The sequence below is a fragment of the Balaenoptera musculus genome, chromosome 16 (genome assembly GCF_009873245.2).
Source record: "Balaenoptera musculus isolate JJ_BM4_2016_0621 chromosome 16, mBalMus1.pri.v3, whole genome shotgun sequence".
NCBI lineage: Eukaryota > Metazoa > Chordata > Mammalia > Artiodactyla > Balaenopteridae > Balaenoptera > Balaenoptera musculus.
In genome coordinates, this window is record NC_045800.1 from 79,870,834 (window position 1) to 79,882,979 (window position 12,146).

A 12,146-nucleotide genomic window follows, 5' to 3' on the forward strand; every position below is an offset into this window, starting at 1 on the left:
GCTGGTTCCTTATATGGGGTGAGGGTAGGGGCAGGTCCAGGGGTTGGGCTGGAGGGGTGGCTTAGGTGGTCTGCCCACCCCTTTGGTGATTTTGTGTGCAGAGGGCATGTGCAGACCCTGCTTTTGCTCCTGACACCCTTTTTTTTGCTCCCAGCTCTGCAGAAGTGGCAGTTGGGTTTTTGGTCTTTTTGCCTCTTTCAGTCCATAATTTTCCCCAACTGCACTTTGTACAGTTATTTTTAGTCCCTTATAGTTTCTCTGTTGCTTGCGGAGACGTTTGTCCAGGTGCAAACATTCAGCAAAAGGTCCCAGGTCCCAGGCCTGTCTCAATCCCATTCATGAGGGTTCAACCCTCATGACCTAATTACCCACCAAAGGCCCCACCTCCAAATATCATCACATTGGAGACTTAGGCTTCAACATGTGAATTTGGGGGGTGGCGGGAGGACACACACATTCAGCCCATAGCATAGTAATTTGGAAGTATCTTGAGAATGCCCTTAAAAACTGGTACGTTGATCTCAAATACTCTCCAGCATTAGAAGAAAGAAAAAATTCACAAGGATTCACCCTGTAGTGTTAGCTCAGGACTTAGAGGTGAGGCATAAACCTGTGATGTCCTCAGGATTCTACTAGGGATAAACGGCGTATGATTTCTTCTGTTGGAGTGTGTACCAAGTTTGACCTTGTGAAAGATGCCATTGCACAACGCGGGCTGCAACCTGGCTGTGCTCTTGACTGTGATCCTGCTTTGTTTTCTTGGGGTGGAGGGAGGAACAGGCAGAGCCATCAAGGATGATTGTAATTGATTCCAAGTAGTATTGTTAAATGGACCAGGCTTGCTGAGAAATAGGTGTGAGCCGCTCTACTTTAGATGCAAAGGATAAATGCAGGGGGTGTCACCGCCAGAATAGTAATTATGTCATCTGCCTTGTCCAGGAATGTGATTTAGTAATTGCAACATTTTCTCCCCATCATTGAAGCTTGTAATTATAGTGCAACTAACGGGATTATGTGCTAACTTGGGCTGTTTCAATCACCTCTTTTATTTTGAAATGTAATGGTAAAATTCCACAGCTGTTCCCAGGCTGCTGATTCTTTTCAACATCTGTTATCTTGTAACTCTTAACAGAGTTCACTACTAAGGAGAGGAGGCAAAAATGCTCTGGGCATTTCATAACAGAGGCCTTTAGGCAGAGCAGACTTCAGGCTTGATGAGAAAGCATAAACAGTAAGGGAGTTTCACATTTCCAACCAGAATAAAATTTTCCCTTTGAAAGTGAATCGTCTATTTTATGTTTCAAAGATGGCAGATGTTTCTGGGATATGGCGAAGTCTGCAAGCCATATTTTATATGCACTGATTAAGGAAACCCTCCCTTTCAATCTAAGGAGCAGATTTAGGTTAATTAATGCCTGGATACTAAACTGTGTGTTAGGATGTCACCTTTCATGTGGAAGCCTCATTAAGATGTTCATTACGGGACTTCCCTGGTGGCTCAGTGGTTAAGAATCCGCCTGCCAATGCAGGGGACACGGGTTGGAGCCCTGGTCCGGGAAGCTCCCACATACCGTAGAGCAACTAACCCCGTGAGCCACAACTACTGAGCCCGCGAGCCACAACTACTGAAGCCTGTGAGCCTAGAGCCTGTGCTGCGCATCAGGAGAAGCCACCTCAAGGAGAAGCCCGCGCGCAGCAACGAAGACCCAACGCACTCAAAAATAAGTAAATTTTAAAAAACCTATATAAATAAATATTTTTAAAAATACCTATAAAGGTGTTCATTACATGTATGTATCTTTTCAGATCCCATTACAACAAACTTCAGGGGTTATCCAAGATACTTTGGCTATACAGGAATAAAGGGACCTTAGACACTGCATGAAATAAAGCTGATAGCGAAGGTGGAAAAAGGTGGAAAACTCCCTTTTGTTGTAAGATGACTTACTCGCTCGTATACCGTACTGTACAGTGTTCTCAATAATCTGAGTGCATCTAGGAAGCTAATATTGCGTGGAGCCAACCCAGACCCACACATTTGGTCTTAAACTGGGCGCCAATTACTGGGCGCTAATACTGACTTGATTCCAATTTCATTCCTGTTGTACGGGTGCACGGACGGAACTCTGCAGTCCAGAGGCGTGCAGTTATAACTAAGCAAACACATCTGTGATCCTAAAATAACAACAACAACAACAAAAGGAGGCAATCTAAGAACAGCTTGTTTTCTTGAAAGAAAAATTGTGGCATCAAGTGCAGTGTCACCTTTGGAGGTGACAGAAAAATCCCTAAATTAGACCTGCTTGGAGCTAGCGAGGCCAGACATTAACAACATGGTTTTCAGGGTGTCGTAGACACGGGGCTGGGAGGGGAGCAAATACACAGGTGTGAGACCGGAAGGAGACCCAGCCCCATCTCGCCTCCGCGGGCGTCCCCCAACGCCCCATTTTTTTGAACCCTCTCCTCCCATGTCCTGGCCTGATGGTTGGCGATGCAGCGCCCCCTTGCGGTTGCTCCCGGGAAATTACACTCGTCAAATCCACCCGCGATGGATGGGTGTTGACAAGCATCTGAACATGTAAACTGATCAAGGGGAAGGAAGCTGTAATGTTGGGATTGGTTGTTAGCAAGCCAACTTCAGACCAGCTGGATCGTGTTGTTAATAGGTAAACTGAGGCGCACTAAAATTTTTGAAGAGTTTATTTAGGCATACGTGGAGTCGAATCTGGCAACGCCAAACCAAAGGTAGTTAGCGGTCCACCGACAGGCATAGGGCAAGGTGTTTATAGAGAAGATGCTGAAGCAAAGCAGCTATTAGGTATAGCTTAAGCGGTTGTCTTAGGTGGGAAGACCCAGCTGGCTGTTTGTGATTGGTCTTAAGTTTCACTTTCTCAGGTTCTCAGGCTTCTTGGTTGTGGTTAGTTTACGAAGGCTACTAAGGAATTAGAGCCAACTCAGTGTAATAACATCCTTGTTTAATTCTCTAACGGCGTGTAATGTAGGTCACAGCCTAGAGGGAGGAGTCTCAGGGTGACATTGGCAGCGTCCATCCGGTCACTCCCCAGGGCACGGGGAGAGAAAGCCAGTCCCGGCTGAGGACACTCCCCTGTTAGGGTTTCCTTGGCAAGACTGTCCCTGGATTAAACAAATGACCTAAGAAACTTTAGTTGCATGACTCTTCTCCTACTGGTCACATGAGTTCCCAGGTAGCTGGTCTACAAGGAGAGTGTGCTGGCCCAGCAGACAAGAACTTTCCAGGCCACCTTACAGTTAAAGTTTTCATGAGCAGTTAATCAGGCAGCTGCTGCAGCGTTTAGCTTCTGTGGCCAGACTGCTTAGCTTCAAATTCTGGTCCTCTCTCTTACTAGTTGTATGACCTTGGGCAAATTTCTTAACTTTCATGCATCAGTTTCCTCATCTGCAAAGTGGCTTTAAGAATAGTACTTAGGGGCTTCCCTGGTGGCGCAGTGGTTAAGAATCTGCCTGCCAATGTAGGGGACACGGGTTCGAGCCCTGGTCTGGGAAGATCCCACATGCCGCGGAGCAACTAAGCCCATGAGCCACAACTACTGAGCCTGCGCGTCTGGAGCTTGTGCTCCGCAACGGGAGAGGCCACGACAGTGAGAGGCCCGCACACCGCGATGATGAGAGGCCACCGCTTGCCGCAACTGGAGAAAGCCCTCGCACAGAAACGAAGACCCAACACAGCCAAAAATAAATAAATAAATAAATAAATAAATTTATTTAAAAAAAAAAAAAGAATAGTACTTAGAAGAATTAAATGAGGTCATACATAGGATGGTGCATTTAGCACAGGGCCTAGCACATAATAAGCACTCGGTAAATGTTAGCTATTGTTTTTATTAATGGTTTTATACAGCTGTCTCTTGAACTTGTTTAATACGGATCTGCCACAGGAGATGCGCCATTCTTGGCATGCCAGAAAATCGTGTTTCTGGGTTCAGATGGCTGGGACCAGCCTCTGGATAAAGGAGGCAGGTTGACCAAGGTAACTGCCCCTGTGTGGAAGTGGTACTCAGACACCCCTGTCTCCCTGCCCTTGTTCATGGCCCTGCAGTGGTGTGCAGCTATTCTCCTGTGATGTTTTAGCACATACTGATTATTCTAGTGACTTTATAATTTTTGAGTCTTCTCGGTTAGATCTTCAGAGGACAAAAATCCTGCCTTACTTTTTCCCCTATGCCCTCTCAATTAGCTAAAAGATGGACACTCAGTAAATACTTCCCAGATGAGATGATAAGGTTTATAGAGAATTAGGAACAAATGGAAGCATGTCCCCAAAAATGAAATAGATGGGAAAAATGAAAACTAGAGAGGGGATGTTAAGACATTCTTTTTATTTATTTATTTATTTATTTATTTATTTATTTATTTATTTATTTATTCTTTGCTGTGTCGGGTCTTCGTTTCTGTGCAAGGGCTTTCTCTAGTTGTGGCAAGCGGGGGCCACTCTTCATCGCGGTGTGCGGGCCTCTCACTGTTGCAGCCTCTTGTTGCGGAGCACAGGCTCCAGACGCGCAGGCTCAGTAGTTGTGGCTCACGGGCCTAGTTGCTCCGCGGCATGTGGGATCCTCCCAGACCAGGGCTCGAACCCGTGTCCCCTGCATTAGCAGGCAGATTCCCAACCACTGCGCCACCAGGGAAGGCCAAGACATTCTGAAATGAACCATCTGGAAGAGCTCACTGAAGTCAGAGCTAAGAGGACAGGTGGCTCTTAGGGGAAGAAGGTCCCAAGACTGCCGCCCTCTTGTGTGTGCTGGCCTGGGCAGCAGTGTAGACCAGTTCGCAGTGGTTGCCAGAGAAGCCACTAGATGACTTCCGTGGTCACCCTAACAAGGTGGCCACGGAGAAGACCCCATGCCTCTCTGGGCCCTGGGAGAAGCCTGGAACGGAGAGTAGGGGATCGTGACTAAGGCAGTCAGGGGAGAGCACTTGGCTTTGGGTCAGAAGGTGGAAGTAAGCGTGCCGTGTGCCGAGCTCCGTCTCTCGGCTCCATGCCCACGTGCTCGCTCTGTGATTCTGGTTCTCTCGTGTGTCCATCACAGCTTTGTGGGCTTCAGAGTCAGCTTCCCTGCTCATGTGCTCTAGTCCCTTGTGATGGTTTCACGGGTCCCCTGCAGGCCTATATTTGTGGCCTCACCTGGGAGATTCCTGTATGTGTGTCCTGTAAATCACCGCAAACTTCACTCTCATTCAACCCAACATCCATTTATTTAGGATCTAAAATATTGCCGTGGTGCTATTAGAGCTCAAATTATAGACTGTTTAGAGTAAACAGGATCTTGGAGATTTCTAACTCACCCAGTCTTACAAATGAAGAAACTAAATAAAGCTCAGAGAGTTTGAGTTACTACCCAAGGTCACACAGCCATCTTGGGGGCGGAGATGAATGGGGAAGCCTGATGCTCCATTCCACACTCTCAACAAATGTAGACTTTCTCAGGATTCAGGTTGACTCATCGGCTCAACTTTTAGTTGTTTCATTCAAAGGAAAAATTCATTACATATCTCTACTGGAATTATTTGTAGGATTCCAGGCACTGCTAAAATAGGTAGGTCTGGGCTGGAAATCAGAAGAAGAATTTCTGTAAAATTTTGGAAGATGGGCCAGTTTTTAAAACCTGATGGAAGGTGTATGGCTTGTACGTACTGGGGCTTTCAAACATTTTTCATTCACTTGTGGAGTGTTTTTTCATTCTGGAGAAGATTTAGACATTGAATGTACAAAAAGGATTCACTTTGCCTGCTATATACTTACCCTGGCCTGTAGCCTCTAATAAGCACAAGCTAATGGGCAGGATGTTAATTCACAGACCACTCATTTGCCAGACACGTGACACGGACCACAGGCAAAATGAGCTTCCTCTTAGCAAATCCTTCTCAGCACCTGGCCTTCTCCCAGCAACTCCTCCCCTGGAACTCCTGGAGTTGAGCTGGGGGATAGTTTGATCCACAGTTGCCAGGTGTCAGGAGGCTTCAGATAAGCCTGGAAGGAAAATGGAAAGGGTGTTCCGGTCAGGAGCAACTGTCTCCTCAGGGGAGTGGCCATTCCAAGTTCAACATGTGCTTATATGTGCGTTCTATATAATGTGCTTATGATCTGTGTTCTGTCGAGGAGGAATAAGTGGCTGTGTTGGTCACGAGAGTGGATTGCAATAAAACAATGACACTAATAATAATAACTACAGTCACACTGGCTTGGCTTGAGCCAGCACTCGGCTTTGTCCGTCTAGAAATGGTTTCGCAGAGTAATAGTGAGGCTACTGGCCTGGAGCTTCCACTTACCCCTCAGTTGAGAGTAGGACGAGGCTGTCTGGACCTTCCTGCTGGCTCCTCATTCCTCTCTTGGTATGGATCTACTCTACCACCAGGCGACATCTCTTTGTGTTACCTAGCCTACGCTCATACTGCCCGATGCACAGCAGGCCAATAAATCGAGAGATAAGGTGTTGGGGCATGGAAGAGTGACTTTATTCAGAAAGCCAGCAGACCAAGAAGAGGGTGAACTACTGTCCCAAAGAACCATCTTCCCAGAGTGAGAATTCAGGCTTCTTTTATACTAAAGGGGCAGGGGGTGTGGCTGGTAGTTGCAGACTTCTAGATGTAGGAATCTTTTGTTTTTGCACCTGTCCCCATAGGTCAGGTCACGGTGTTCCTGTAAACCTCCAACAAGACAACTGTTGTCCTCTGTTCTGCAACTTTTTATCTCTATATGAATGGAAAGGTGTTTTACCTTTAAAGGTCAGAGCTTTGAGAATAGGCTGTCCTGTATATTTCAGGCTCTAGGCAACATTCTTTTACAGAAGGTGCAGAGCCAGCATGACTAAGCACAGGAAACAGAGCACAGGGGTTAGAGCTAAAGGAATAGATCCAATATGGAGTCACGTTTGTTCTTCTCTATTACATTTCCTTGGAAGCATGTTTCAAAACCTGTCTTCTCTGGGTTTGCACAAGTCTACTCTCCAGGCCACGGAATGGGCTTGTCGGTGGTGGTGCACACGACACAGCCTGTCCTTGGGCTTGTCCGCTCTCCAAATGGACACCTCTGCCTCGGACCCACCGTGAGCCAGCCTCTAACCCTGCACCTGTGCTGTGTCCCCCCCAGGTCTCCCAGGCAGCAGCGGACCTCCTGGCGTACTGTGAAGCTCACGTGCGGGAGGACCCTCTCATCATTCCAGTGCCTGCGTCAGAAAACCCCTTCCGAGAGAAGAAGTTCTTCTGTACCATCCTCTGACTCCGTTTGCTATGAAAACGTCTCCTTTTCTGTCCGTAAAATCCCTCGTAGAGACCGCGCATGCTCATAGCTTTAGGGGGCTCTGCCCACTCCCGCCCCCGCCCACCCAGGATTGCCCAGGCCTGTCTCCTCTTTTCATTGGTTTTCTTCACTGCATTCTATTTCACTTTTTCTTTTCGTTTTCATGTTATTTTCATTATTAGAAAAGGAAATAGGCATTTTTGTAGCCAAATAACAAATGTGCCAAGTAGAAATAAGTATGGGTTTAAGGGCTTAAATTTTTTTAACATCAATTCCCAAGTTTACATAGGTCAAGTGTATTATACATTTCAGTGGATAATTTATTGAGAAGTGGATAATTTATTGAGAAGTGGATAATTTATTGAGAAGAGAAAACAATCCCCCATTCGTGATCATTCAGTGTCAGATTAGATCATTTTGACCAACTGAAGTATATGGGTAAAGTTCCCATCTCTCTTCCTGGAGAATGCAGTTCTGGAAGTTCTCTATTTTCTGCTTTTCTGTCATCCTATTTAAAGAAGAAATAACCCACATCATCGGATGGTTTTCTAAACGTGGGTCATCCTGGGGCCTTGTGGCCCAGCCCCTGAGGGAGGATCCAGACCCCTGTTTCCCACTGATTGTCATTGATCCCTTTGGAGGTGGTCCTTCTACGAGTGTAGGTGTTGGGTGGGTATTGGAGTGAGCTTAACTGTAAATGTCACACCATTACCTCTGTTTATGTGCGCCAGCCAGGCGGGCCAGGGGCACATGTCTTCTCTCCAAATGCCACCTCATCCTGCTCCCTTCTGTTCTGGCTCCTGCTCTGCATGGGCTGCATTAATAAGGGCCTGTTCTGGGCACAGCGCTGGGTCCTGTGGGGTTTCACCAGGGTGGCCCCTGCCCCAGAGGAGTGAGCGAGGGGCAGCAGCTCACCACGTAGCTCATCCACTGATCAGAGCATTCACACGTATCCACTTATTTTATCCTCCAACAATAAATAAATGCCGTGAGAGTACGTCTGTTCTAAACAGAGGGAAACTGAGGCACAGAAAGACCATGTAGTTTCCCCGAGGTTATAGATGGTGAGCCGGAAGACTGGGACCTGAGCCCCTGAGCTCCACTGCCTTCCAGGCCTACCTGTTTGCAGGCAGGTAGGTAGACCTGCAGACAACCTGAGCCACATGCCACAAAGCACCGTTGCTGGGGTCCGCCCAGCAGCACACTTCTCTTCCCATCTTCGCCAGGAGCAGGCGTGTTGGGCCCGTATTCTGGCAGCTTACGGAAGGTGAAACGTGGCCTGCCGCCATGGAAGGCTAGGCGGCTCTCGATTTTTCTGAGACAGACTTGCAAGCCCCACCTCAAACAAACTCCTACCACCCCGGATGAAGGAAGGGAATAAACCGCAGGGGCAGAGAGCACTCTGTCCAAGAGTGTCCCCTTCCGTTTGTTTGGAAACTGTGTCCCGTCCTGGCTCTGGCAGTGGCTTCACCGTAGGGCAAGCCATTGTGTGCCTGGAACCTGCAAACTGGGGATAATGGCAGTTACTCCTCCTGCCTTTCTGTCTAGGACAGAGGGAGGTGCTACACAGATGAAAGCTCTGATTATCATTTTAAAACAAATGTGCTAAATGCCAGGCTATAGTATAGGGAAGAATGCATGACTTCAGAGATCCATGGTTCAGTTGGAGGAATCACGTAAAACCGCCTACAGAGAGGCAAATGTCATTTTCAGATCAGTTAATGACTTGCTACCCTCATAAATGGTTTTAGTACATTTTTATTCTTTGCTGCTTCTGTTGAAACCCATTCTTTGTTTCATGAAAGCTCCCTGATAATAACACTGGTGTTAGGAAGCTGTGTGCTCAGACTACAGCAGAACTGTGTGCTGTCTGTGATAGTAGGACTTCCAATCCTCCTCTGTTTTGGTTTATGACCAGGATCTCTTCATTCTGTGGTCCACGTCAACGTCATGAACCTGATAAAGCAAAGCACAATCCATAAAAGCACATCAGAGAAGCTGGGAAAGTGGGACAGCACGGAAACTGGCTAAATCAGGTCAAGAAAATAATGTACTCCTCCTTGTCTTCACCAGACTTTCTCCCCTTTGTTTTCACTTCCAACATCCCTGCATATTCTGCCTCCACTTGTTCCCTCTTTTTCCTTCTCCTCCTCTCTTCCTTGCATCCCTCCATGAGATGCTTTTTGTCCTTTTACTACGCCTTTTCCTTCCAAACCTATGGCGTTTTGTGTGGCTTGCCCCTTTTAACGTATCCCTGAAGTCATTGCTGCCCTTAAAGACAAGTTCGTGGACGTGCGCTGTGAGACACGCAAACGTGTGGATGAGCCCCTCCCCCCCTGGCAATCGCCGGGAGCTGATGAAGCTGCCTGTAGTGGGCAGTTGTCATACGGTGTTTCTAGCTTGGCTGTCCAGCACCTGGCCCCTTTCCTAAAGGGGGAAATCATGAAACCACCCCTATGTAGAAATGTAGGGATGCAGTGCCCCCAGCACAGTGGATGCTGAAGTGGGGAGGTCTTCTCTGTCTCTCAGGTGCATCCCCTTTTCCAGCACCAGACCGGCCAGTGACCCAGGGTGAACTCCTTGGACTCCCATGCTTGGGATTGTGAGCCTGGTGCAAGTGACACAGAAATTAAGGGATGCTGAGATTCGTTTCATGGGAGCTGTGGTGGTCCAGGGGTGGCAGTGGTCCAGCAGGGGAAGTGTCTAGGATTGGCAGGCTGCAGGGGTGGTATGTCCAATGGTAGTAATGTCCAGGGATGGCAGAGTCCTGAGCAGACCGTTCCTGCTTCGTTTCTTGGCCCCCACCCATCTTCCCAGGTCTCCTTTCTAGCTTTCTGTCAATTCTGTGAGCCGCCAAGCTCCATCCAATAAATTCTTCATTCTTCTGTGAAATAGCTTGGGTTGAATGTACATATCATATGACCTAAAAACTCCACTCCTCTACCCAACAGAAATGTGTACGTATATTCACCAAAAGAAATGTACTAGAATGTTCACAGAAGCACTGTTCATAATAACCCTGAACTGGAAAGTACCCAAATGCCCATGTTGAATGGATAAATTAGGGTATATTTGCAAAGTGAAGTCCTACACAGCAAGGAGAAGGGGTGCTCCTGCCGCCACACACACGGCACCATGTAAGTCTCACGAGAGGAGGCAAGTTCGTACTGTATGGTTCCATTTATATCAAGTGTGAAACCCGGCAAAGTTCGCCTCTGCTGTTGCAAGTAGGGATATGAGTTACTCCTGGGGGAATGGTAACCAGAAGGGCACAAGGGAGATTCTCGGACCTTCTGTTCCTTGATCGGGTTGCTGGTCACCTGGGCGTATCTATAGTTTGTGAAAATTCTTCGAGCTGTACCCTTGTGGTTTGTGCCCTTTTCTGTATGGATGTTGTACTTCAATAAAAAGTTGGTTTTGTGCCTAGCAATGGGGAATCCTACGGTTATTTTTTTTCCTTTTTTTTTTTTGGCACTTTGCTCAACTTTTTACTCCTGTTTAGATATAACATCATTAGTGGGGCATTTAAGTGTATTTAACAACATCCTGAAATACGAAATACTTGTAATCCACAGCTCTCTGGACAGAGAATAGCTCTCAGCACAACGCAGACGGTTGCCTATGAATGGGGCATGTGAGTGCCGTGCGTGGAATCTGTGTCTTTGGGGAGAACAGTTGAGGAATCCTCCTGGGATTTCCCACTTGGCTCAGCCTCTGTCAGTGAGGCCGGTGACCTACCCTGAGCCCCTCCTGCCTTCCGACCACTGGAATGAATGGCCGGCCCCAAAAACCTATTATCAGACACCACCTCTGGGGGAAGGAGCTGCTACAGGCACCAGCTGGCTTTGTGGTGATACATCTTCTGAATGCAACCCGGTCTCCCAAATACACTGAAGCAGACATGGCTCCCTCAACTCTGCTCCCACCCACGGGGGCACTGGGCCCCCTTCCAAACCTCTGATTGAGTCCGAGTTCCCCCGGGGCTGTCTCCTCAGCTCTCAGCTCCCAGGTGGCCTCAGCATTCTCCTTCTTGCAGCTCTGAAACGTTGAATCCCAGGGTGATCACAGAGTGGCTTCATGCTGGGACTCCTGCTACATGAATCCACAGGTCTTACCTTTGATTCTGAGCGCCAGGCCCACGGAACTCGACAGCGAGTCTGAATTGTAAGCAGCCTCCCTCCGAGGGAGCCGCGGGACGGGAGCAAACCAAAGGTCAGAAGGAATTTTGTTCTGATGACTGTTCCAATTTGACATGAAAATAATGATAACAACTAGTGTTTGGGGAACTCCCTGGAGGTCCAGTGGTTAGGACTCGGCACTCTCACTGTGTGGCTCTGGTTCAATCCCTGGTCAGGGAACTAAGATCCCACAAGACGAGCAACAAGGCCAAAACGACAACAACAAAAACAAGAACACAAAACAACTAGTGTTTTGACCTGAGAAGAACATGGTTGTCATAGATTAGACAGAACTGACCTACACCTCCATCTCCTTCAGCTCTTCAGGGTGGCAAGAAGACACCAGTTTTTATGGAGGACCCAAGCGATGCTCTCCGCCCCACCCCATGCTTCAGCTCCATCTCTCGGGGACACGCCCCTCCGCCCTCCCTGGGACACACAGCCAGAGCAGCAAGGGTGGAGGATACGCTGGGTGTCTGCCCAGTTTCAGTGTTTCTGGAGGTACGTGTGGGTGAGCTGGTGGTAACTCCCACTGGTCAAAACCTGACAACCCATCCAGTTTCTAATAAAACCCTTACACTTGATTCTGCATTAGCTGTAAATAAGTTACTGACTTGTAAGATGTTCAGGCCCGTGCCTGGTAGTTAACCAAATGCTGGAGTTATTGTGACCACTTAACCTTTAAAATGGAT

General features: G+C 47.8%; 1 protein-coding gene across 3 annotated transcripts in view; it reads left to right on the plus strand.

Moving 5' to 3' along the window:
• Positions 1-10,706, plus strand: part of GNG4 (G protein subunit gamma 4) — a 71,183-nt gene extending 60,477 nt beyond the window's left edge. For all 3 annotated transcript variants that reach the window (XM_036827751.1, XM_036827752.1, XM_036827753.1), the window contains exon 4: positions 7,127-10,706. In XM_036827751.1, the coding sequence (XP_036683646.1) occupies positions 7,127-7,255 (129 nt within the window). In that variant the 3' untranslated portion in view covers positions 7,256-10,706. The remainder of the gene's footprint in view (positions 1-7,126) is intronic.
• The last annotated feature ends 1,440 nt before the right edge of the window (positions 10,707-12,146 follow it).